This window comes from Tyto alba, unplaced genomic scaffold (assembly GCF_018691265.1).
Source record: "Tyto alba isolate M040663 unplaced genomic scaffold, T.alba_DEE_v4.0 Super-Scaffold_14, whole genome shotgun sequence".
Classification (NCBI taxonomy): Eukaryota; Metazoa; Chordata; class Aves; order Strigiformes; family Tytonidae; genus Tyto; species Tyto alba.
In genome coordinates, this window is record NW_024881276.1 from 28,185,060 (window position 1) to 28,210,092 (window position 25,033).

Sequence of the window (25,033 nt, forward strand, 5' to 3'; positions counted from 1 at the left end):
AAAGGCCAGAAAGGAACATTAGATCTTAGATGTAACCTGTACATTGCAGTTCATTAAACTTCAGTCAGTTACTCCTGTGCTGAGCTGAGCTCAGTAACTTCTGTTTGCCTAAAGCGTATCTTCTATAAAGATATACAGCCTTGATCTGAAGACTTCAAAAGAGAAAGAAACCACTACTTCCCTCAGTATTTTTTTCCTGTGGTTAATCAAACTCCTACTTATAAATGTATGCATTATTCTAATTTGAGATTTTGTGGTTTCAGTTCACAGACATTGGTCCTTGATATGTTTTTTTTCTTCTAAAATAGTCCTTTAGTTCCTAGTATTTTCCTCCCTTGGAAGTATGCACACACAGTAATCAAGTCACCTCCCAATCTTCTTTTTGATAAACCAAACAGATGGTGTTCTTTCATCTGTCATTGTACGTCTTTACAGTCCTTCAATCATTTTTGTGGCTCTCTTCTGTACTTACTCCATTTTGCCTTTTTTTTTTTTTTTTGAAGTGGACAACAGAATTATACAGAAAAAAAATAGTGTCCGTTTCACTATTACTGTATAAAGAATACAATTATTCATGCTTTCTATTCCTGTTCACTATTCCCCTGCTTATATGCACAAGGATTTTACATTACCCGCCGTCCGCCACAGTTTCACAACAAAACAAGCTGTTTGTCCTTTATGACATTTAAGTGCTTCTCAGAGTTGTTGCCTTCCAGTTTCCTGCCCCAAAAGCTTTCCTTACCATAACTTGCTATAGTTCAACTCTGGACTTATCTATAGAGTAATGACAAAACAACCAGTTCACCAACATCCATTTTCCCAAATTTTATTACATTTAATATTACTATGAAGTCTCAGCTTCTGGAAGCATGTGATTTTTCAAGAATTTTCACTGTCTTTTAAAAAAACAAAGTATCTACCCTCTATGTTTGACGATGTGCCTTGTTGTACCTGAAACATTAGGATGTCCAGGGCAAATATAAAAAAAAAAAAATCTAAAAATTATAGTTTAAGAAGGCTTATGTCTCTTAAACTATTATATCATTTTTTGAGTATTAGGCTGAGTTATCTGAAGAAAAACAATATGACAGTGAGCATAATATAAAGAAATCGACACTATGTCTGATTTTATGCAGTGAGCAGTAATTTGTATTTCCCTGAGAAATAAAACTCATGCAAATAAGATTTCCAGAGCTCAACAGCAGCAAGACTTCTACCTTTCTCATGTTGTTTGGTCTTTCAGAAAAGCTTCTATGGAACTGATGAAGCACTGAAAATGCAAGGGAAAGTTTGAAGAGAATAATGAAGGTCAGTGAGGAAGATTAAAAGCAAACTACAAAATAAATAAAAGGATAGCATCAAATTTACAAAGACTGTAAAACTGAAGGTCAAAAATAATCTGTACTCTGGATTATTCAATACCAGTAACAGAATACCACAAAATATAGATATATATGTTCACGTTTGTGATTTTATTTCTATCATAACAGATCTTACCTAGCTACAACTGCTGAAATAGCAACTGAACTAAAAATGTATACACATCTCTGAGAATTAGCTGAAAAACACATCCGAGCAAGTAAAGTTGCATAAACCAAGCTGCAAATTTGCATTATAAACATCTGTGTCTGCAGTGCAATATTGATTTTGCTCCTGTGCAATACCACAGATTGGAGAAATCTATAACATAATCAAGTTATAAAAGAAAAGTTTTTATTTGACTCAGTGACTTGATGATTCAGGCATGTTTTAAAAGATTAAAAGAGATAAAATCAAACTGAAATGACAAAATAAAAAATGTTCTTTAAAAGGTCTGTTTTCCTTTTTATTAGAAAATAAAGCCACTTTCACTCAATTTCCCTCTGTCCTAGGTTATCTGTAGAACTCCATGTTTTATTTAAATATTTAAAATATCTGCTAAGGTACAGACAGAAGTTATTTCATTCCTGTCACTCATTAAACAAGCTTCAGGGTTTCACTGAAGAAAAATAAGAAACCTGCTTTGATTTCTGTAGGCCAGGTAGTTTCAGGTTATATCTCAAGATATATGTGTATAAAACGTATACACTGCAGAAAAGGGAACTACTGGCACAGGAAATACAAATTTAAATACATATTTGGTCACTCTGTTAATTTTTAAAAGATTTAGTAATGGATTCTGGATGTTTTAATACACCCACTCCATACATTGTATGGAGAAGAGACACACAGAAGTAAGATTTGCATAAAATAATCCCTATAGAAACCAGAACACAGCTTAACTCCTTCATTTATCTTCTCTAAGTCTAGGAATCCAAATAAGATCCTGGGGTTTTTGGTGTTTTTATCAATTTCCTCTGCCACATGAAATTTTACACAAAAAAAACCACATATGTAAATAGATCGCATTACAAAATAAATTTTCCTTTACCTTTGCACTATTGAGAAACCAGAGCTTGATGCTAATAACAAACAGCATCTATGTAGAATGAGGTAAAGAAAGCTACAGAGAATGAGCCATATATCTGGAGCTAATTATACCATCAGCAGAATTTCACACTGAAACAGCTGCAAGTAAACTGAAATTAACAGTTTCAATTGTGTGTAAAGTCTTTTCAAACACAACCAGAACAGAATTACACTTAACAGTGATGAAAATTTGTTAAGGAAATAAAGAATTTGACCATAAGTAGCTAAAATGAGAGACACCTGATTGTTTCAAAAAACAAATGCTAACAGGCAAGATAAGCATCCAGATACATCCAAATGTAAGCAAGAAACAGGCAGTACCTAGTTGTGAACAAAGACAAACAAACAAACAAAAAACCAAGCAAACCAACAAAGAACAAAAAATAAACAACCCAAAGGAACAACAAGAAAAAAAAAAGGCAAAAAAAAACAAAACCACAACATTCTGGAACTGTAGCATTAGTGTGCTGTCTCACTAATTCTAGTAAACCAGACTCCTGATACTAAACAGAGAACAGGAAGAGCTGTGGGCTTATTTGCATTTGACATAGAAATTTATTCCAATCAAAGTTTTCCATGACTTCAAATTTGTAAAATATCTCCAACTAACAAATTAAAAAAAAAAAAAAAAAAAAGACAAATACCTGAGGCTATTGTCATGGCAAGACAGTAGGTATTAAAATGTCTTACTTTCAATTCTGGATACCAGCAGAACTTCATGAGAAGTCATGGATTTATACCAGAGGTATTCCCTCTGCTTATCAATAAGGTAGAAAAAAGGAAAAAAAAATGTGTTGGTTTTTTTTTTAAAAATCAACATTTTAAAAAAATAAAACCCTGACAGAGGAATGAGCAAACTATAAAATAGTCAAGTAACAAATAGAATCAGAAGAGTTCAAGAAAAATGAGTTTGTTTTTCAAGACACAAAGAGGTAGACAAGACAACCTGTTTGGGGAGGAAGAAGAAAGAAGGAGGCTAAGATAATTCTTCCATTTACACCACTCAGAGCAGTACATATGCTTCTAGGCACATTAAACTTCCCTGCATGCAGAGGGTACATGGTTCTGTGCTGATGGAATCACAGCAGTCAGAACTGTGATGAGATGACCAAGTACAGAAAATGCACAGGCATCAGAATTGCAAAAAAAATGCCCGACCCTAAACAGAATTGTAGTGTGAACCCAAAACTCCTAATACTTTTAGAAGCTGTGCCTTAAGATGGCCAGTAAAAAATAGCAGGATGTGAGCTCCAACTGATTAAGCAATTATGAAATATATGTGAAAGCAGATTGTACATGTTGGAGCCAGATTATTTCTGATATTTTAAAGTTCAAAGAATTGCCCCCAAGGAAACAAAAGCTACTGAAGAAGATAGTGCAAAGATGAGTATATCTTTGTTAGTTATAGACAGTTACAATACTAAAGGAACAACTTAATACACAAAGGGTTATGTTAATATTTATGTGTGGTGGCTGAGCACAGACAGGGTGGACAGTCTGATCCAGGCGTTCACATAATCATTAAGAGTTCTGTTGTCTTCCCTGACACTCCATCCAGCTTAGCATCATGCTGTATGGGTACGCGTGGGTGAATCATCTGCAGCACCTGAACAGGACGTGTGGAGAGGCTTGGTGAATCAGTGATTCAGTATCAAGGCAAGAGGACATTATTTTCCTGGAGAGATCACTTTTTTTAGGAGAGTTTCTAAATCTAGGTCATTTAGAAAACCCAGTTTTCCTCTTCCTGCAGTGAAGGCTATTACGTCTGGCTTTTTGTCCAAGCTTCAAATTTAACAGGTGTTATTAAAACATTAAAAGTGTCCTCCTGTTTCCCAGTTGCCTAATATATTCTTCTTTTTTTTTTTTTTTTTTTTCTCCAAGATCACATAGCTGCAGCTCTGCACATCTAGACCATTGCAACATTCGTGCAATCTCAGCCGTGATGACAAAATGAAAGGGATGAAATGGCCACTGGGTAAAATCTGAAAACCTGTTCAAAACTGCATGGATTCCATGGCATGAAAAGCATTATTTAATCTAGGATACCTTATTCCCTTTAATACAACAAGCCAAAATCCTGGGTCACAGTTTCAAGTTCATGTTCCTCCTCCATTCATGTACATAGCTTCATATCAGATAAATATGAACTGGTCACATTTTAGCCTAGGACTGTCACTTTTTTTTGTTTTAGTTTTTCAATGGTAGTTTGATCACAGATCATACAAGTACCTTGTAAGAGGTGAGGATGAAGAGGCTGGTGGGCAGTAAGAACAGCTGTCATCTCATCATGATCAGAAGGATGTATATACTCATAAATACTATTACCAGTAAGCTCCACCTGTGAAGAGACATGTAACACATGAAGCAGTGCAGCTGGCTATTTTTTTTTCCTATCCCAAAAGTGCTCTTTAGTAACCTGAATACACTGCATCTGGGTAACTACAGACCACTGTCAAGACAGAAGTTGAATGTATCAAAACTATGTTCCAAATTATACTCAAAAAACTGAATTAATTCCTTCTTCAGTAGTAACTAATATTTTAGGAGCTTTTGTGGGAATTTCTGGTGACGATCCGGATACAGAAGAGCTGCTATCAGAGAGAGCTGGCAAATGAAGTGATAAACTAGAACAGCTGTAGAAATGTTAGATTGCCACAAAATGGGATAAAATCTCTGTGAATTGTATTAATGTCTCTCAAGAAGACAAATACTCCAAAAAAATAATGTTTCTACAGGTTCCCAGAAACTATCACCTTCATTCAGCTGGCAGCTGAGCCTCCAGAGCCAAACCACTAGACTTACACAATTTCTTTGTGTCTTTTCAAAGACGATCCACCACATTCAATCCACAGTGGTGTGAAGGGCTCAGAACAGTAGCCAGTGAATTCAAAAGGCAGACTTTCGCAGATTTTCATGGGCACTGGATTGAACCTTTGCTGCTTTAAGTAAACATGAACAGTAAAGTCTAGATCTATCTTAAATATCTGTGTATCCCTTCTTCTCACTTGAGCTTTGTTCCACAAGAATGTATTTCTGTTTTTCCCACTGTTGTACCCATAATAACTGTTGCACAAAAAAAATGAATGGTGTGCACCGTATGTCCTTTTTGCTAACTCTATTTGCCACGTATAAAACTCACCAACAAAAGTCTCCAGATAGATGCAGTAATTGATTTAAGGAGTGAACCAATACTTTGAGCCTGTGTTTTAAATTAGTGTCAGGCTGCCCAATTGTTCAGTGTGGCCTGATGTGTCTTGGGCCCCCAAGATCAGAGACAGCTGAGAGGTGAAGTAATTTAACCTATTATTCTGAGCCAATCCTACTGATTTGCTAAGATGTGTGAGTTGCCTTTTCTTTGGAATAAATTGTCTACCCCACAAATGTTTTTCTGAAAATGTTTCTCATCATTCCATTTTCTGCATTATTCATGGAACGTCTCTTCCCAAGACTATGCAGACTAACTTTTTTTCTAGCCATCTATTCCCCACTGCTTCTTTCCAACAACCCCTCCCTGCAAAAACAAAACCACCAACACTGATTTGATATTCTAACCACAATAAAATTGCATTGAATAAGGAAAAAGAGAGACAAAGAAAAAGAAAAAAGGAGAGATGGGGAGAGAGAAAGAGGTGAAGAAAGAGAGAGAAAGAAAGGAAGAAAAGAAAGGAAGAGAGAGAGGACAAGAGGGGAGGATTACATTATCTGTGTTGCTTCATTTATATAATTTTCTCTAAAAGTTCTCCTTAAAAAGCACTGACTTATTTTTCAGGATTGAAACAGGTGGGGACCCCATATTCAAGCTTTAGTGGTGGGGGAGGAAGAAGAATATACAATCTCACTGTAAGTCATGTTTCTCAGTGCTTCTATTTGTTTTTAATTACATGAGGAAAAACATACTGTGCATGTCCATAACTATCATAATCACCTACAGACACATAAAACCAATTTTTTTAAAAAAAAAACAACTAATAATTCATACGATGCTGGGCATTTTATTGGCCTATGTGCTTAGTAAAGCACAAGTTGAAAAAAGTAATCCTTGCAAAAATGCACAGCTGTGGTCAGTGTTCAAACCAAAAGGAGTACCACTTATGACACTGTTTTTATTTTATCTTTGGCTAACAGTGATTTTGCTGAAGAGTATGTTTTGGCTTTGAAATTAAAACAACTGTATCAGTGAATACAGCTTCCCCCAGAAAATCATTCATGGGTGGCTGTGTGCAGACAACCTCTCCCTTCAATATAAAGACTTTCTTACAAAAACAACACTAATCAACCTGACCAGCAACATCAACTGTGGTAATCCAGAAGATCTTGTTGCATTTCTGCTATTACCGAGTACAATAATAACCACATCAACATGCATCTACTCTCTTACAAAGTATAACTCATGAGTATCTCTTACTTTTCCAAAAGTCACCACCTATTTCAAAAGGACCACTCACAGAAATACACATTTGTCCACAGGATTCACAGGACTGGACCCAAGGTCACAGTCTTACCCAAACTGTAATTTGTATCCTAGGGCTTATATCTAAAATTCAAAACTAAAGTGCTTTGTCAAACTAATGACTAGTTTTTCTCATTATACACATAGGAATATTTTCTACTCTGATATATGCATTTGCAACCCCAGCAAAATCAGCGGGAGGTGAACATACAACACTGAAACCAAAATTGACTGTAAAAATGCAAGTGGAAACATAAAGCCGTCAGCAAAGAGATGGGGGCTATGTAAGAGTCAAATAACCAAAATATGTATACATAATTTTGAAACTGACCACAGTCTCCTGCTACGCATAGTGCATGCATGCTACTTTAAAGCCTACAATGAAACACTGAAAACTTAAAAAAATAAATTATATGGTCCAATTCATAAACCTTCTAAAATCCCATGCCTCAGGCTTATTAAACCAGCTTTCTCGATGCAGCTTTTTAATATCTGTAAATACCTGCTTACTACCAAATATCGCTGTTTCCTACTAAGAGGTTTTTTATGTGTAACTCAGCTGCACATTTTTTTCCTGCCAAGAAACGATTCATAATAAACACAGAGGGCTAAGTAGATGGATTCTAGAGCAAATAATAACATATTTTGCCTTTCATATATTTATTTGATGAAAGTAAAATAAACTCTTGGAAAAGTTCAGATGTTTGTGGTTAAATATTTCAAGACTTATCAAAAGTCAAAGATAAATCTGACTCCCTCATGGACCCAGAAAATGGCTTGAATAAGATCTAGACTTTCAAAATTAAAAACAAACAAACATACAAACAACAACAAAAAAAAACTTTCACCTTTGTCTCCTGAGAGGATTTTCTTCTCTATTCTGTGTCTTTGGACTCTAAGGGGAGAAAATTTTGGGGAATTCAAACCTATCTGTTACCAGTGAAAAAAAAAAAAAAGAGGTAAGGAATTGGCTATCTCAGCTAGTACAAGTCAGTTCAACACTGGTCCGAGGCCAAATGAAATTAGGTAGATGAGGGGGTCCTAACCATCAGTATTTACAGTATTTACTGTTACAGTTGAGAGCAAAAAGAGATCAAAATCCAAAGCCACAAATTAAGTGATAGGTCCACAAATGAAGATGTAGCCTTTTCAGAAATATTGTTTCAATTCTCTGAAGCTGTAGACAGAAGTGAATGAAGTAGTGCTAAAAAACAGTCCTTGACATTGTTTTTAAACTTTAAGCTAGTTTAACTATACCAGCCAGTGAAGGGTTATTCAGAAGCTCTAATTTGTTTCTGAAGCTAAATTCAAGATCAACTAGAAGATAAAGGCTACTGTAGTGGGTCTCCAAGAATATGCTGCAAAATATTTTTAAATAGACTTTTTATTTAGTTTAAATATATATTTTTAAACAAATTGCACTTTAACTGGAAATTGATGTGTGGACAAGTTAATTGTCAAATTATTTAATAAAAAGGCCTTTCTATGAACACTCTACAAGATTTTCTACAATCATCATCACTCTGGTCTCAGCTTGTATTGGCTGGAGCTCTATAAGAGCACTTGTTGAAAATATAGTGTGGGATTATGACTTGGTGAGGGAGACTTGCAGAATTTGCTTCTACAGACCAATCTCATTCTTGTTGATGTCAGTGGCAAAACTCCCAGTGATTTCCAGAGAAGTAGGAACAAGAACTCATTTAGAGCCCTGGGAAGCTTACAGGAATATCCTAGTGTTAATGTATTAATATCCTAGTACGTAGCAGCCGTCTAGTATTAATGCCAGTACTACTTAAAGCAAAACTGTCTCTTCAAAAATAGAACACTGAGAAATAGCAAGAACAGATTAGATGATAAAACAGTATGAGGAAAGAGGGGGGAAAAAAACACTGCTTTGTTTAGCTGGGTTTTTAATTTATAAATGAAAAACTATGTGCTGTGAAACTGCTGGAGCACGTAGTGTTTTGATAGTCTAAACCATACCCTTAAATTTCACATCCTGCTGTCTTCTCTGACCTGTAGCTTTCTGGGGGCTTCAAGGATACAGCCCACCCATTTACGAATCTCTGCTAAAGTGAAACATTTGTGGTTTTGCTTATTAAACTGATTTCAATAAGCAATATAACCAAATTCTCTAGTTTTCCTCAACACCTCTTGCACTGAGGTTTATAGATATTTAATGTGCAATGCACATGGAATTCAGTCTGTGCAGATGGCCATAAGGGCATGAGAGCTAAATATGACTAAATCCTGTATGACACTTACAGTCCCCTCTTCTTGATTGTGGCAAAGTCTAGTGCCCTACTGATCCCGTAGTTCTTTAATTTCAACAGATGACTGGATGATACTGAGACCTACAAAAGCTGATGACTTGATATTCCTCAAAAAGAAAGAAAAGAAAGAAATAATTTCTGGACAAAACCTGGAAGATTGGTTAGCACTTATCAAACAGCAAGCAGCATGGGACAATGAGAGTCTACTTCAGCAAGGCCAGATGGGAACACTCAATGCTTTGGAATAATTGTACTGACTAAATGAATCTATTTAAGCAGTCAGCAATGTGGTAGATCTTTTCAAAAAGCTGGGGTGAGAAAAGCTTTTAATAAGGCTGTCAAATCAGAGTAGAAATTATGGCCATTCTCTAGGAAAGTTTATGCTAAAACAAAGCAATATTGAAAGTAATTTGAACTTGCATTAAATGTTATGAAACAACTAATACTATACTGTAGCAGACTCAACTGAACAAACTGCTTGAAATGAGAATGTTCCCTGGACACATTTTTAAAAGTTGGCAGAAAAAAAGTATCCACACATAATATTGATTCTCAAAATTACTTTTTCTAAAAGAGATTACAAAAACAGAGATTGTAGTTGCCTTTGGATTTATAAATGGTGTATATGAGATTATATCCTTGCTTTTTCTAGCTATTTAGAGGTTTTTTTCTCACAACTACTAATTCTAATATTATTATTATAAACACACATCCAAAGAACTTCACTGTTTTTCAATCAAAAATATTAGTTGCTACAGAAGTTAAAGTACACATGTAATCTCCACAACTCAGCCCTTTCTCTGTTTATTGGAATACCCACAGGGTATATTACCCAGATATTTTCAGAACATATTGCTCTCTCTCACCTTCATCTCCTCACTCTTCTTCCCTCTGCTATTAAGTATTTATTTCATTTTATTTAACTCTGAGAAGTGTTTGAGCTGCAACTGATTATGAAGAAACACTTCTGTTTCTTGCAAGTCTCATCCAGTGCCCAGTGAAATTAATTAGGATTTTTTCTATTGGACTTCAGCAAGCTTTAGGTCAGGTGCTACCAATGAATTTGTGTAATACATTTACACACAAAGGTATGGAAACTTGCACTCTGCAATAAATTCAGCCTATTTGCCCTTGTACTTATCCCAAGAAGGCAAAAAATTAGAAATGTCCCTCTAAGAAAAAAAACAATAAAAAACCCTTATACTTCTTGTGCAGAACAGTAGTAAACTGAGTTTTATGAGTTCTATCACAACCATATAAAACGCTTTACTGAAAAGACCACTGAGCTGGAAAAACTCAGGAAAAACTACCCTGAATTCCATGTGAAGAGTCATAAATCTGCCCCCCCTTTCTTTTTTTTCCTAAAGCACATTTACCATAAAACTCATGCTCCACATCAGATTTCCTCTCTATTTCATAGCAAGTCTCAATATCTTACACAATCTAAAACATATAGACTTGAATTCTCAACTTTATTTCAGACATATAGCGTTACCACACAGGCAATAGGTTTGGGTTTCAAGCTCTGTATATATCTGCAATTTGCAATATCATATTATTTATTACCCTTCTTAAAGGTAATGAGGAGTAAAATACAATGAACAAGAAAAGATATAAGGACAGTCATGATGTGGCTGTAAGCAAAGGAAACTTGAATATTTAAGTAAGGCCATTTGTCAGAGAACAAAGTCGAAGCTTCAAATATCTCTAAAAAATGATGACATTATACACATGGCAAGATACTAGGTTTAGGTTCCAAATCTAGTATCTGTATTTAACAGATAGATAGAATAAATCTCTCATACCTGAGATAAGCCAAGATGTACAGATGCTGTTTCTGAGATGTACATTATTTTACCGTCTGAGGCTACCACGAAAACAAAGCCATCCAAAGTCTGAAAAAGAGAAAGATGTAGGGTAAAAAGCAAGCACTCTGTTTAAACCATTTATAATGGAAAAAAAAAAAAAAAAAAAAAAAAAAATTGAAGTTTTTAGCAGGAAGATTGCTATTCAACTTCAACAGCAGCAAATAGCAGCAAAATTTAAAGAACAGAAACCTTTATCCGACGTTGTTCCTACAAACCCTATGACACACACACACTTTGTGAAATCCAATTCATTCCCCCTACAGATGCTAGCTTTACTGCTTCACTTTAAGTTAATATTCTCCTGTTGATTCTGGTTATTTTAGTACTTAGTACAAATCCTGGGCTATGTGGTACTTAGGGGAAAGTCTAGTACTACACAAGCCATTTTTTATGGTATAATTGGCAGACACAGCTTACCGCTATTTGCAATATATTTAATGATACCATAGGTAATGCTTTAAAGTTCTTTGACTATATTTTTAATAATGCCTTTCTGAACAGAGGGCTGTCTGCTATGTAACTATGCAAACTTAGGGAAAAAAAAAAAAGTAAAATAAATCACCATTCAAAACTTTATCACACTTGAAGAGAGATATTTATGCTCATTAAACTATATCCCTACAGTCTGTGAATCTCAACTAACAGTTATATGCAATGCAAACTTGAGATCCAATCCTACAAATTCTTATTGATGGGATAGTGACTGGAAGATAAATATTATTTGTGTGAGTAAAAAACTGAAGTTTAGTTTAGTCATATATAATTCACATGAGAAAAAGTAATATGATGAAGGTGGTACAGGTTACCTAAAACTGGCCAAGATTTGGACATACAAACTATCAGTTTGGGAGTACCTTGTATCTTCAGTGCTCAACCTGAGCCATTTTTTCAAAAGTATCTGTTATTTTCAGTCACAAAGTATCCATTATCTCTAATCAGTTTAGGTAGCTTTGATCAACAAGTACATATGAATATCAATGGGAAATTAATTTAGAAGGGAAAAAATAATCTTATCAGTACACAAATAAAACAAATGTCTGTTTAATTCATCTTTTGGGTTACTGAACCACGAGATAAGCAATAAAATTCTGTATGCTTCATGCTCTTACAGTGCTGCCCAATAGAAAATATTCCAAATTATTCTCTGGCCTACTAATGATTCTACAGCATGTAATTGAAACCAGATTACTCTTTGCCTTTACTTTATTTTTCTTCTTTTCTTTTCTTTTTGTGGAACATAAATTAAATTTTGTGGAAGTATTATAATGGGAAATAAATTATTGCACCCTTATCCATAACTTTGCTTTTAAGCACTGTCATCTTGCAATTGCTCTACCCAGTATCATAACTAAAACCGTCAGTGCTTCCATTACTGCATTATAAGATGCAGTAAGTCTCTGACTTTTCTACACAGAAAAGCACATTGGAGCTGAAACTTTGCATGTAAAGTTTCGGTCTAAGAACCCTTTAAAAAAGTTTACAGTAAATGTGGGTTTATTAAAATGTTAAGCATTCATAATTCAGAAATAACTGAACTGTAAAATGAGTATTACAGGTGATTAGCATATAATGTTACTTAAGTTCATTTAATGCCAGACAAAATGTGAAATAGCTAACAGGGAGGAGGAGCAAGTGTAACAGCAATGATTTTTATGGGGATATAACTAGATAGGTATTTTCTAGGTAGACTAGTGATTCTGAAACAGCTGGTAGGACATCGCCCACTTAGAACAAAATTTTCAAGGCTAGAAACACCTCCACATGAGATAATTTTGAACTTTATCGGTTTACTGTGTGCGGCCGGTATCGCCTGCTCCCAGTAACCCCTCTACCGGAAGCGCGCTCTCTTCTTGCTTCGGGGGAGCGGATGACACTTGGCAGGACTGCCGGGACAAACGAGTGACCCGTGCCCGGCATTTCACGTGTCGGCCGGCCTCCGCACGGCCCCCCCAGAGAGCCCACCCCGCCGCCTCCTCACCTCCCCCCGGGAGTAACGCGGCTTCGCCTTGAGCCGGGGCGGCGGGGGGGCCGGAACGGCGGCTCCCTGAGGGGGGGCTGCACACGGCCGGGGCCAACGGCCGGCGGCGCGAGGCGGGCGCGGGGGCCCCAACGGCCGGGGCGCGAGGCGGGCGCGCGAGGGGGAGGCCCCCCCAGCAGCGTTTCTGCTGAAGGTTTTTATCCCCACCGGAGCGAACAGTCAAAACAGCTCCAGCTCTGTGACCAGGAATTAACCTCCCACAATAAAAAACGGCCGTTAAATGATTACGGTTTACTAGGTCTTTAAAAACGGGGGAGAAAAACCCTTGCTGTATTAAGTTCGCATATAAAAAAATAGAGCTAAACTTTTTTTTTTTTTTTTTTTTTTTTTTTTCCCCCCTCTCCGGCTGGCACACACGCCCCAGCTATGACTTCCTAAACTCCCCTACCCGGGGGAGGAGGGGGGGGGCGGGGAGGGAGGGAATTCAGCAGAATTCCAGAGCAGATCGGCGGGATTGTGAACAACGTTTTTTTCCGGTGCTAACGTCCAGGGGAAATCAGCCCAGGTGCTCACCCCCCGCCGCGGGAGCCCTGCGCTCCCTCGCAGGTTTCCCCTCTCGAATCACCGGCGAGGACCGAGGCTCCCCGGTGCCCCGGCACCCCTCCGGCCTGACCGCGCTCCCCGGTGCCGCTCGCCTGCGGGACATCCCCGGCAGCTCGGGGGCGTCTGGTGATCCGCGTTCACGGCGGGGGGGGGAACGCTTTGCGTGGCACAGGCAGGCGATTAGTGCCATGGGGAGCTGTTAGTTCTGCTAGTCTCGAAGGCGGGGATAAAACCAAACCAAACCAAACAAAAAGCTGAAGTGGTTGGTGTCTCGGTTTTTCTCCCCTCCCAAACCGGTGTGAGGCTCGGAGGTAAGAGGGAGGCTTCACCCAGGCGGTGCGGGAGAGTAAGAGGAGGAGGAGGAGAAGGGGAGGCGGGAGGCTGATCACACCGCAACGCGTCCGAGAGGAGGAAGGCGTCCACTACCTGAAGCAAATGGGATCCGAGCTCCTTGGCCACGTTATCCAAGGGCCCTATCCTGCTCGGCTGTCCCCAGGCGTCGCCCAGACCTGCAAAGGGAACCAAGGAGCTGGTTAGAGCGGGAAGCGGAGCCGGGCCCGCCCTGCCTCCCCCGGCGGGACACACGCTGCCCGCGACCCGCCCGCTTCCCGCCGTGGGGTCTCGGGAGGTGCGAAAGGCTGAGTCCCTTCTACACGCACGCGTGGGAAGGGAATCGCCCTTTTTCTGGAGGTCCCGGCGAGGGCAGCCCCTCGGACCCGCTTCCTCCCTCCCCGCAGAGCCGCCCCCCTCCCAGGGACTCGCCTGCCCAACTGTTTCCCCTCGCCCGCCGTGCCGGCACCATCCTGACAGCATCACCGTGTCCGTCCTCCCCCCGCGGCCGGAATGAGGGGAGACAGCACCCACACTGAGCACTCGAGGGACGAGCCTACCCGGAGGCAGGCGCGGAGCACCCCGGCCTGCCCGCAGCCTCGCCGGGCACAGATCAGGGCACTTCGCCCCCGGCGTGGGGACCTGGGGGCAGGGGAGGAGGTTCCCACACGGAAGACACGACGCCTGTCGTCAATTACTGCCCCGGCCACGCGTGATCCCCGCGGGAGGTGCGGCACGACGGCCCCCGACACCCGGCCGCTGCCCTCCGCCGTCTCGGCTGGCGAGCGAGCTGAGGAAGGTTAAAGAGAGCCGGAGCTCAGCCGGGGAGAAACTGCCCCGATGGCCTCTTCACTCCCGCACAGACGGGACCGAGCTGTTTGCCGGCGCGATTTGCACAGCTTCGCCCCCAGTCCCAGTCCCCTGCCCGCGGCCAGCCCGGCCCCGGCCTCGCCCCGGCCTCGCCGCTCCGCCAGAGCGCTGCCCTGCCCGGCACCGCCTTGGGCACAGCGAAAGGTTATTGATGGAGCTGTGTGTTTGGTTGTCTTGGTTTAGGTTTGGTTGTTTGGGTTTGTTTAGTTCGGGTTTTGTGTTTTGTTTTGTTTTGTTTTGTTTTTTTTGGGGGGGGGGGGGGGGGTGGTGGGGGCTTGTGTGTGTGTGTGGGGGGGGAATGATGGGAGTTATCTGGGGTTTGTTTGTTTCTTTGTTTGTTTTTCATTTCCTCCACGCAAAGAAGGCTTGCACCAGCTCCCCGATGGAGCTGAGACCACTACCCGTGCCAGCCGAGGAGCTGGAGGCTCATGTCGGCACCTGATGCCGGGCTCTGCAGAGTGCTGTTGCCCGCAAGAGCGCACGGATGGGGGCGGGGGGGGGGCACCGCACCTGTTTAATGCCCCCTTTTTAGAGAGAAAGGACAGCCCTCGGGGCTACAGCACGTCTTTTGAGGCCACGGGGCCCCAAGGGCGTTTCTGCCGCTGCTTCCCCGCAGCCGAGAGGCGCTGCGGAGGGACCGGTGGTAGCCGGGGACGCTCTGTGCTGCCGGGACGTCTGTAGCGTTTCACGTGGGCCGCACACGCGTGCGATGGATGCACAGCCCTGAGCCTTATCGGCCCGGGCAGCCTTCAGTGTCGTCGCAAACTGATGTGCAGCCATGAAACCGAGCACGGCGTTTTCCCTCCGGCGCCCACTCACCCACCAGGTGCTTTCAGAGAAACGTCCCGCCGCAAGCTTGCCGGGGCGAGGGCCGCTGCGGCTGGAGCCCCACTCGGCTCCGTTACGGGACGGAGAAGAAGTTGGCCCCCGGGCAGAAAGCCTGGCCCCAAGCTCCGGCTCTGGAGCGTGTTTCTAACCGTCCCGCCTTGAAGCCCCCCAGGGATCCGCAGAATCCGCGTGTCCGGGTGTCCGCAGGTAGCCCTGGCCTGGAAACGATGGGGAGCCTTTCTCTCCGCTCTTGGGGCGCCCTTCAGGGTGGGCAGGATCTCCCACTGGAGGAACGGGGGGAGGCGGAGAGGACGCGTGGTGAGGCGCGGCTGCCCGCGGTGCTTCCTCCCGAGTTTCGCCTCCTCCCCGCACCCCGGTGTCAGGGGAGACTGGCCCCACGCCCCGCTCTCGCCGGGCAACCACAGCGGAGCCTCCGGCTCCCAGCTCAAGGCAGGGAACCCCGGGCACCTTGGCCGGCCCCGACACCTCCTTTCCGCCGTCGCAAGGCAGTAGCAGCACCCAAGGTCAGTCCCGAGGGGAGGCGTCTGTCTCCCCACCCGTGTCTGTCCCTCCGGCTGCCCCAGGGGGTCTCTCCAAACGGCGCCTCAGAAGCGCAAGGCGTGCGGCTGCACTTTCTCGTGGGCAGGGGAAGGACAAACGAAAAGTCGCCCTTTTCTACCGCCGCTGCCCAATTCGCAGATGGGAGAAGGCTCCTAAGCTTCCAGGGACCTGTCAAAATGCTCTTTCTACTGAAACGGTGTTTCCCCTGGGGGGGAAAGTTTGAGGATCGCAGAGACATCCTTTCACGAGACGGTAACAAATGCAAACGACAAAGTCAGTCCTGATCCTGAACGTCTCGCCCTTAATTCGATTTACTAATTGCAAATCTCGAAACATGAGACAAAGGGAGTTGCTCACAGAGGTGCAAAAACTGCCCTGAAACGAGCCCTAACTTTCCGCAGGACGAAGCAGATTTACTTTTTGAGCCACTCACGACGAAGCTCTTCAAGAACGAACCGTGTCTCTGCCACACCCGTGCGTGGCAACCTGCTCCGTCCTGTCCATCACAGCTGGCCAGGGATGGCTTCACAGCATCCTCAAAATCGCCACTATTTTTGAGGTTCTTTTCTAACCCAGACTAAAAAAAGTCACTTCCGCAGGTTTGTTCCCTTTGCAATTTTAAATTGGAGTTGTAGTTGCGGAATCGCATCAAACGTAAACGAGTTTGGTGGATCAGCCTGGCATTCGTCTAAGCTTATTTTAAAGCCGATGATTTTATCATTTAATCCACCAGCAGATCGCTTTAAAGGTGGAAACGAAACGACTAAACCCCTACGTTCAGATAAAGGACTAACGCCCATTAATTTGTCTTCCACCGAGAGATTTGCAAACGCGCAGCGTTACATCCTGTAAACATATGGATGCAATAGACTCCGCCGAGCTGCTGCTGCCCTGCCAGTAAATAACGCACATTTTCACTCACTGGACTGGAGCGAGGCCAAAGAGCAGCCGACACGACGCGAGTGTTTCCTACGCTGTTTACACGCGGTGGGAGTTTGCCGGGGTGGCCCCGGCCGGGAAGGGGAGTCCGACACGACTGTGCAGCCGATGCGGTGCCGGAGGGGGTCACTTGGCAGGGAACGTTTAAAAATGCCTCATTGCAGCACGAATTACCTGCGACCCCGGCCCAGAAAGGGATTTCCCTGCGAGCGAGCGAACGGGCAGCTGGCGCATCCTTCCTGCAAGTGCTGGGGACACCTGGGGGGGGTGGGGGGGTGGGTGGCCTGTCCCCCCGAGAGCCGCCCCTTTGCAGTGCTAGAGCGGGAGATCGCCTACAGCCAGCGGTTTGGGGAGATTCCGGGCGCTGCCGGTAGCGTAAAACCGGGAGAGCCGGGGCCGGGCTCCGCAGCAGAGCCCTCCCCGGCGAGCAAGGAGCTGGCACGGCGACCCCTCTGCCTGCCGGGGGGGTGGGTGGCTCGCCGGTCCCAGGAACAACCTCCTCTTTCCTGGCACACCGCCGGCGGCAAACGCGGGTGAGATGAGCCCCTCTCCCTCTTTGACATCCCTTTACTGGGGTCTGTAACGACCGCTGGTCCCGTCCCCACAGGGACCGTGTTGGGAGGGGAGCAGGGGATGCTCTAATGGAAGTTATGCCCGCCAGCTCCCGCCCCCCCCCCCCCCCCCCGCCCGCTCCCCACCCGGGCACCGGGCGGCAGGTTCGGCTCCCACAACAGCGTCCCAGGGACAGAGAGGGGGTTTTTGCACGGGCACCCCACGGTACGTGCTACTTTTTCCGCTGAAAGACTCGTGGCGGCTCATACAAACGCGTTCCCCTCTCTTCGGCAAACCCGGGCACGGTCGTCGTGTCCGTCCCCCCCGCCCCCCGCGTCTTTTGACATCTCTGGCTGTTTTTCAGAGTACCTCAAGATTCACTTTGTACCATTTCCCAGTTTCCAGGGAGGGCGGAGGGTGTGTTAAACTGTAATAAGATCTAGAAATATTTGGGAACAACTCCCACCTTTACTCTCCAAATATATAAATTGGTACACAGAGACATTTCAAAGCCCAGTAGCTTTTCTGCTTGGGATTCTGCTAAAAGAATTACTTAGCGATGTATTAAGTTAAGTATCGGATTGCCCTGTAACTTGAAGTATTTCCTTTGTGTCTACTGTATTGTTCCCCGGCTCCCCCGGAGCGCTCCGTCCCCCTGCGTTATTCAATCGCACCCATCAGAAGGAACCTGCGTCAACTACAAGCCCCGTGATTTTCAGCGCCGCCTCTCCTGGGGGATTCCCCCCCGCCCCCCAGCGCTGTTGTACCCCTCTCTCGGCCTGGAGAGCAACGGAAAAATTACCGGGGGGAAGGCGATCTGCCCGCCCCGGTTCCTGCCCTCCGTCTTGTTTTGGCTCCCTCGTTTAGGCGAGCCCCGGGGTTGGATGGGGAGAGGGTGGCCTGTCAGCCCGTGAGGAGGGGAACACCGCGGGCCTCTGGGCGAGGGGCAGAACTGACACCTTGCCCTAAGCCCTGTCTACGGCGGGGAGCGAGGTCTCTCAGCCCCGACGGCACAGAGGATCGCACCCCTTGACAGGCGGCTCCCAGGGGCCGCGAAGGGTCTGGAGCTGACGGGGAGCCCCCGGCCCCGGTGGGGGTAACCTGTGCTCGGCGGGGGAGGCTCCCACGCTTTGGGAAGGTGCTATAGTTTAACCAGGGCAGGGATGTGCCGGGCCGCCCGCCTCCTCCCTGCGGGCTTCGGCGTCACCGGCTGGAAAAGCGGCCGAGGGCTGGGCGATAGGAGCGACGGAAGTAAAGATCAAGGCTTTAGGGTTTGTTTGTTTTTTTTTTGTTTTTTGCTTGTTTTGCTTTGTTTTGTTTTAAAAAAGCCAAGTCCCAGAGAAAAAAACAAAACAACAACAACAAACAAAAAAAACCCCAAACACACAAACAAAACAACAGAACAAACAAAAAACAAACAAAACAACACAACAAACAAAACCAAATCCAAACACCAACAAAAACGCCCTCCAGGACAACCAGACAGACGCAAAGCCCGCTCTTCCCGGCGAGCCAAAAACACCAGATCATGTCAACAGGCCCGAAAGCGGGGGCACGACAAACAACGAGGTCCCGGGCAGAGCCACAGCCACCATGGCAGTGACACCCTCCCTCTTTCCTTCCTTCCTTCCCTCCCTCCCTCCCTCCCTCCCTCCTTCTCTCCCTCCTTCCATCCCTCACCGCCGGGCGGGAGAGGCCGGAGCGACCCCGCCGTCCCGCACCCCACGGCCGCCGGCTCCCGCCGCCTGGGAGCGGACACGCAGCCCCGGGGAAGGGAGCCCCAGTGGCACTTTTTTTTTTTTTTTTCAGTAAAATCTTTAATGCCGCTATTAGCGGTTAGTACAATAGAGGCACGGCTTCGAAGAGGGGTAACTTGCGCCGTCGGCTCGGGCTTTATTTATTTATTTAAGTCACTAATGAACCTATTCCGAATGCGTATGAATATTAGATGAAATAGCTGCAATTCGCCTTGATTTTCTTAAAATATACATTCACGGCCAGGTTTAAATAGGGACCGAAAACTCTGTGTGCTCCTAGTAATTTCTATTGTCTGCGTCTCGGAATCAGGAAGAGGTCTAAGATCTACAGTTGAGTCATTTTATTAAAATTATTTTGTATAACGCGCATTATCTTTTGGGTCACTTATTAATTAGCTCGTTCCCATCTGATTTAAACATCCATAAATGTGCAATTTTATAGGCAGTTTTGAAAACTGCGTCGGGGATGGGGGAGGGAGAGAGTCACAATTTAACCAGTCTGCCATAACCGGGGGGCAGAGAATCGCGGTTTTTAAACGCGATTTATTCTCGCGACTCTTTCTTTCATTAGCTCATTTTCAGGGGAAAAAAAAATACTGAAAGTCAAGACAGAAGAAATCCCGTGGTGTATTTTTGTTCTACAGTAATAAATGCCTTGGCAAAAAATCAAAACACAAGAGAAGATGATCTTACAGAGAGGGAGTGGAGAGGGGAGGCTGTAGGTTGCTGTCTCCTGGACTTTAATTCATGAATCTGAAGGTCAGCGCGAAACCGCACGGAAAAATCTGTGATATCGGAGCACGAAATTGTGCCTTCCAGGGCTTGCACTTTGAGGGGAGAAAGGAGCTGGAATATAAATCTCCTTTCACTCTCACTTCTTGGAGCCTGATCGGGCGCCTCCGCGGGGGGATGTGTGAGTTCAGTCCAAAATGTGCATCTTCGGGAAAACCCTGTCTGGGGTGAGCAGGGGGAGACTTGTCTGAACCCCATTACAAGCCCCATCAGAGCGTTCTGACCAGACACCTCGGTGAGGTTCTCAAACTCTGCCTAAACTATGTGTCAGCTCACTCTGGAAATAAAAAGAGGAGTGTAGAGGCTTGGGGGGGGGGGAAGCCATCCACCGAGGTTTTTAAAAACGCATCCCCCTTTCTCTCTCTCTCTTCCCCTCCAGTCTAGACAGGGCTGGAAGCCAGTTGGGAAGCTGGACAACGTTTCTGCTCACGCTGGCTGCAGCTACTGCGGGCCTAGCACACATGCTGAAGGCGTCTCAGGCCTGTCCGTCCCCCCTCCCACCCCCCCCCCCGCCACTGCGGGCTGGAAGAAGTAAACTCCCTTGAGCCTTACTGGGGTGATGCCACGCTGCCGGCCACGCTGGACCCGCGGCCGCAGCCGCTTCGGGGCCCACTGGCGGGGAAACGCGGGTGGCGCGGCTTCCACTGCCCACCTTTATTCCAAGCCCCAGGACCTCGAACGTGGGTATCCCCCCACCCATCGGGTCCAGCGCTCCAAAGGGCGCGCTTTCCTCAGGTCTTGCTGTCCCAGAATTTAAGACGCCGTGCCGAGCAGCCCTCTGGGGCTGTTGGGCTTCCCCCCTCCCAGTAGGGCCAACTGGAAATCACCAGCCGGGTATGGTTTGGGGAGAGGACCCCATCTCCCCTCCTTCCACAGACAAATCCAGAGGGAAAGGAAAGTTGGGGTCGTGCGGGACGGTGTGCCGTGGGGCAGCACCCCCCGTCCTGCAGCCGCTGGGGGAGCGGGCACTGCCCGTGGCCGCCTCTCTCCGGCTCCCCCCTCTGTCCTCTGCCCTCCCGGGCACTAAACGCACTGCTCGGAGACCGGAGGTGATTATTCCCCCGGCCTGTCATTCCTGGATGCAAAGCTTTGGTTTTAAATGTATTTCCACCCGTACTTAAGACGATGAAAGATCAGGAATTCGCTCTATGCATTTAAACATTGCTCTTAATAAGCAGAGTGTGCGGAAGCGCACGCCCAGCCTGTTTAAGGAAGACAGACACATAAAACACACCCGAGCTGAGGGTATAAACCTGCTCTCGGGGTCTTCTTGTTGCTCTTGAGGATCGGTAAGGCTGGAAAAGCAAGGGCACATCCAGCAGCATCTCGAAACGTGACACTTTTCTTCCCTCCTAAATCAAAGCCATTCGGGAGCATGCTCCCCAGCCAGGGCCGGCGAGCGGCCCCCCGAAATTACGACGCTCTATTTCCCATCGGGAAATTTCCTGATGGGGGATAATGCCTGGAAATTGGAGCGGAGCAGCGCCTCGCGTCCCCTTGCTCTGCTAACTCGGCGTCCTTCGGGAGCGCACGCTAAAGGAGCCCAGGCTTTCCGTAGCACTGCTAGTACTTGCTCTCGAAATTACTGAATTAGATGCCCATAACGGTAAGCTTTTCTCGGTTTGGGAACGGTTTTTTTCCCGCACCCCTCCCCCCACCTTCTCCCCCCCCCCCCCCCGCGCTGTGTCCCCCCTTGTTTTTTTTTTTCTTTTAATTATTATTATTATTGCTATTTATTTTTAAAAATATTTGCAGCCTTTTAATAAAGCTCCTTAGAAACCACGACGGAGAGCAGACCTTCCACTCCGGAATTTACTAATTCCTTCACCCCCCGCCCCGTCCGGAGAGGCACAAACAAATGACAAAGAGGGGAGCCGGGCTTTATTTAGCCCGTCGCAGACGCTAACCAGCGTTTCGTTTTCATGTCTCCCATCGGCTCAGCGGCGGCACGGAAAGGCCGGCCGGCCGACGGCTCCCCAGGGGTGCCGGCCGGCTGCCTCCCCTCGCCCGAAGCGGCCCCGACCCTTGCGCCCTTTCGGGGTGTAGGTGCGAGGCTGGCGGGGGGTGTGGGGGGGTGTTTACCAAACCCCGGGGGAAGGAGAGAGAGGCGTCAGGCCCCGTTGCTGCGCGTCTCCGAGGAGAGCTGCAGGAGCCACCGGCGCTCCCCGGAGCCGTGCAGGGAGCGGCGGGGTCCCGGCTGCGCTCGGACCGGCCCCCCTCGCCCGCCCCGGCCCCAGGAGACGGCGGAGGGCCTCGCTGCGAAGCCTCCGCGCTTTATTTCCCAGCCTGCTTCCCTACCTCCAGAAAACTCCGACCAAACCAAAATAGCAATATCAACACCCACACTATTATTTTTTTTTCCTTTTTTTTTTTTTTTTTTTTTTTTTTTTTTCCCCCCGCCCCGAGGCCGTGCCTGGGCACCGGCAGGAGCGCCGTGCCGAGGGGCTGACTCCCGGGGCCGCAGATGCCGGGTACGGCGGAGCCGGGGGTAGCCCGCTCTTTTCGGGACGGTCCCCCTGAGCAGACGAAGTGAGTGGTGGGGGGGAAGGACCAACCGGTCTTCCCACCCCCGCTCCTCCGCCAGCCCGCCGCAGCCACCGGCCGGGGGGGCCCCGCGCAGCCCGTACCCCCCGGGCGCGGGTCCCGGGGGGCTCGTTTTCCTACGTGGGGCCGTGGCGAGTTGTTTTCGGGTTTAGGCCTCACAGGACCAGAGCCGCTGCTTGCAGCCCGCCCTCCTCACGCCACCCCTGTAGCAAGCCTTGGCTTTCGGGCAGCGCAGCGCTGCCTCCCCTTCCAAGGCAAGCGGACTCCTTTCCACCCCCGGCGGCTTTTCCCTCGCTCGCCCCTCGTTTGCCACCCGGTGCTGCGACCCCTGCAAACACCCCCCGCATACACACCTCCCCACCCCCTCCTCCGAGGACCTAGAGGCGATGTGGGCTCGTCTCGGGGTATGTGCCCCCTCCTCCCTCGCCACCTTTGGGGCCACAGTGCTGCCCCGTCCCTCTGCGCAGAGCGGGAGGGAGGCGGACGGCCCCTCCCGGGGAACCCCCGGGTCGTTACCTTCGGGGAAGACGGCTCGCATTTTCAGGTAGCTGGTGGTGAGGCGGATGATGGACGCCTTGTCCAGCTGGGAGGTGATGGCCGAGGGCAGGGGCAGGAGTTTGGCCAGTTCGTAGAATTCTCCATTTTCTTTTTCCCGTCTAGTCTTTGCCGCGTTCTTGGATTTTTCCTTCATCGCGACTACTGCAAGGCGAAGATGACACTGGCATATTAGACCCGATTCTTCTGAATTGCAGGGGGCATGGATTTCGGCTTCAGAGTTAGTATTTTCGTTTAAGAAAGGGAAGGAGGGAATTCACCCAAATCAGATCAAATAATAATAATAATAAAATAAAAAGGGGGAGAAAAAAAGGGGAAAAGGGGAGGGGAAAAAAAGGCAAACCAACCAAACAAAAACAACACCAGCAGATATGGTGCGAGGAGGGGGGAGGCGAGCTCCGAGCCACGACCACGACAGGCAAGCCGCTCGGGAGAAGGCAGTGCTGTTCTGCCCCTGCGGTATCTAGAGCTTCGAAACCGAGACTGAAAGACCTACACGAACCACGGTCCTCTGCCCGCAGCTGGAATCGGATCTTCTCCTCAACGGGGAGCAAATCACTGGGTTCCCATTCACTGAGGGATTTCTTCTACTCAATCCTTCCCCGTCCAAAAATAATAATAAAAAAATATTAAAAATAGAGCGGCCGCGCAAGAAATCATTGGGCTAAGCGGGCTGAACCATTTTTGGACGCGCTCTGTTTCTTCAAAAAGAAAAAGATAAAAATAAAAATAAAAGGAAAGGAAAGACCGCGCTGCTCGTTTAACGAAGTGCAGAATGGTCTGGTCCCGGAGCCCGAGGTGTCGAGGAAGACGACGAGCCGGCCAGGCAGCCCCCCCCCCCCCGCTAAACGAAAGTCAGAGCCGGTGCGGAGGGAGCTGGCGGCTGGAGCGCTCCGAGATCACAAGCTCGCATTTCCTTCAGGCGCTCCCCTCTCGGCGGGCGGCGGGGCGGCCGGGCTTGCGGCGGGGAGACGCTTCCCCCCGGCCCCGAGGGGCTGGTTCAGCGCCGGGGCGCGGGGCTGCGGGCCGGGGGGCTGCGGGCCCGGGGGCTGCTCCCGCCGCTCCGGCCGCTGCGCCCAGCTCCAAATGTGCTTCTCATGCGGCGTCAAATGGAAGGATCCGTTTTCCTCGGGACCAGTGCCACTTCAGCGTTGTCTCTTTCCAAACAAGTCCGAGCGCTGGCAAAGGAGCGGGATTGGTTTTATTGGAGTTATTTATTGTTGTTTGTTGTTTTTTTTTCCCCTCCTTTTAAAGAAAAAGAGTTTGCAAGATCGAGAATTGTTTCTTTTTCTTTTTCTCTCTCTCTTTTCTTTTCTTTTTTTTTTTTTTTTTTTTTTTATATATATAATTTGTCACGTATTTAAAGAGCAAAGCGGTGGCTCTGTCGCACAGACATGCCTTTCAAAGGCAAAGGGAGGGCTTGCTACATTCACCTCCCGCAAGGAGCAGCGATCTTCACCATACGGCAAGGATCGAAGGTAAAATTCCCCCCCTCTCGGAAATCCTAGCTGCCACGCTCCTCTGCTGAAAACACCGATATCTCCGCTTTTTTTTTTTTTTCCCTCCCCCTTTTTTCCCTTTTTCTTTCCTTTTTTTTTTTTTTTTTTTTTTTTTTTTTTCAGGGGCAGAAGGAGCTCTGAAGTGGACCCCTCGGATAATTCTTTAGCAAAGGCTGCAGAAAGCCA

At 46.5% G+C, this 25,033-nt stretch overlaps 1 protein-coding gene across 1 annotated transcript in view; it reads right to left on the reverse strand.

Moving 5' to 3' along the window:
• SIM2 (SIM bHLH transcription factor 2) overlaps window positions 1-23,910 on the reverse strand; it is a 59,710-nt gene extending 35,800 nt beyond the window's left edge. Inside the window, exons 1-5 of the mRNA XM_033011387.2 lie at window positions 23,845-23,910; window positions 23,310-23,492; window positions 14,047-14,129; window positions 10,977-11,066; window positions 4,678-4,786 (exon numbers count right to left, since the gene is read on the reverse strand). Coding sequence (XP_032867278.1) covers window positions 4,678-4,786; window positions 10,977-11,066; window positions 14,047-14,129; window positions 23,310-23,484 — 457 coding nt within the window. The 5' untranslated portion in view covers window positions 23,485-23,492; window positions 23,845-23,910. The remainder of the gene's footprint in view (window positions 1-4,677; window positions 4,787-10,976; window positions 11,067-14,046; window positions 14,130-23,309; window positions 23,493-23,844) is intronic.
• Window positions 23,911-25,033: the final 1,123 nt, after the last annotated feature.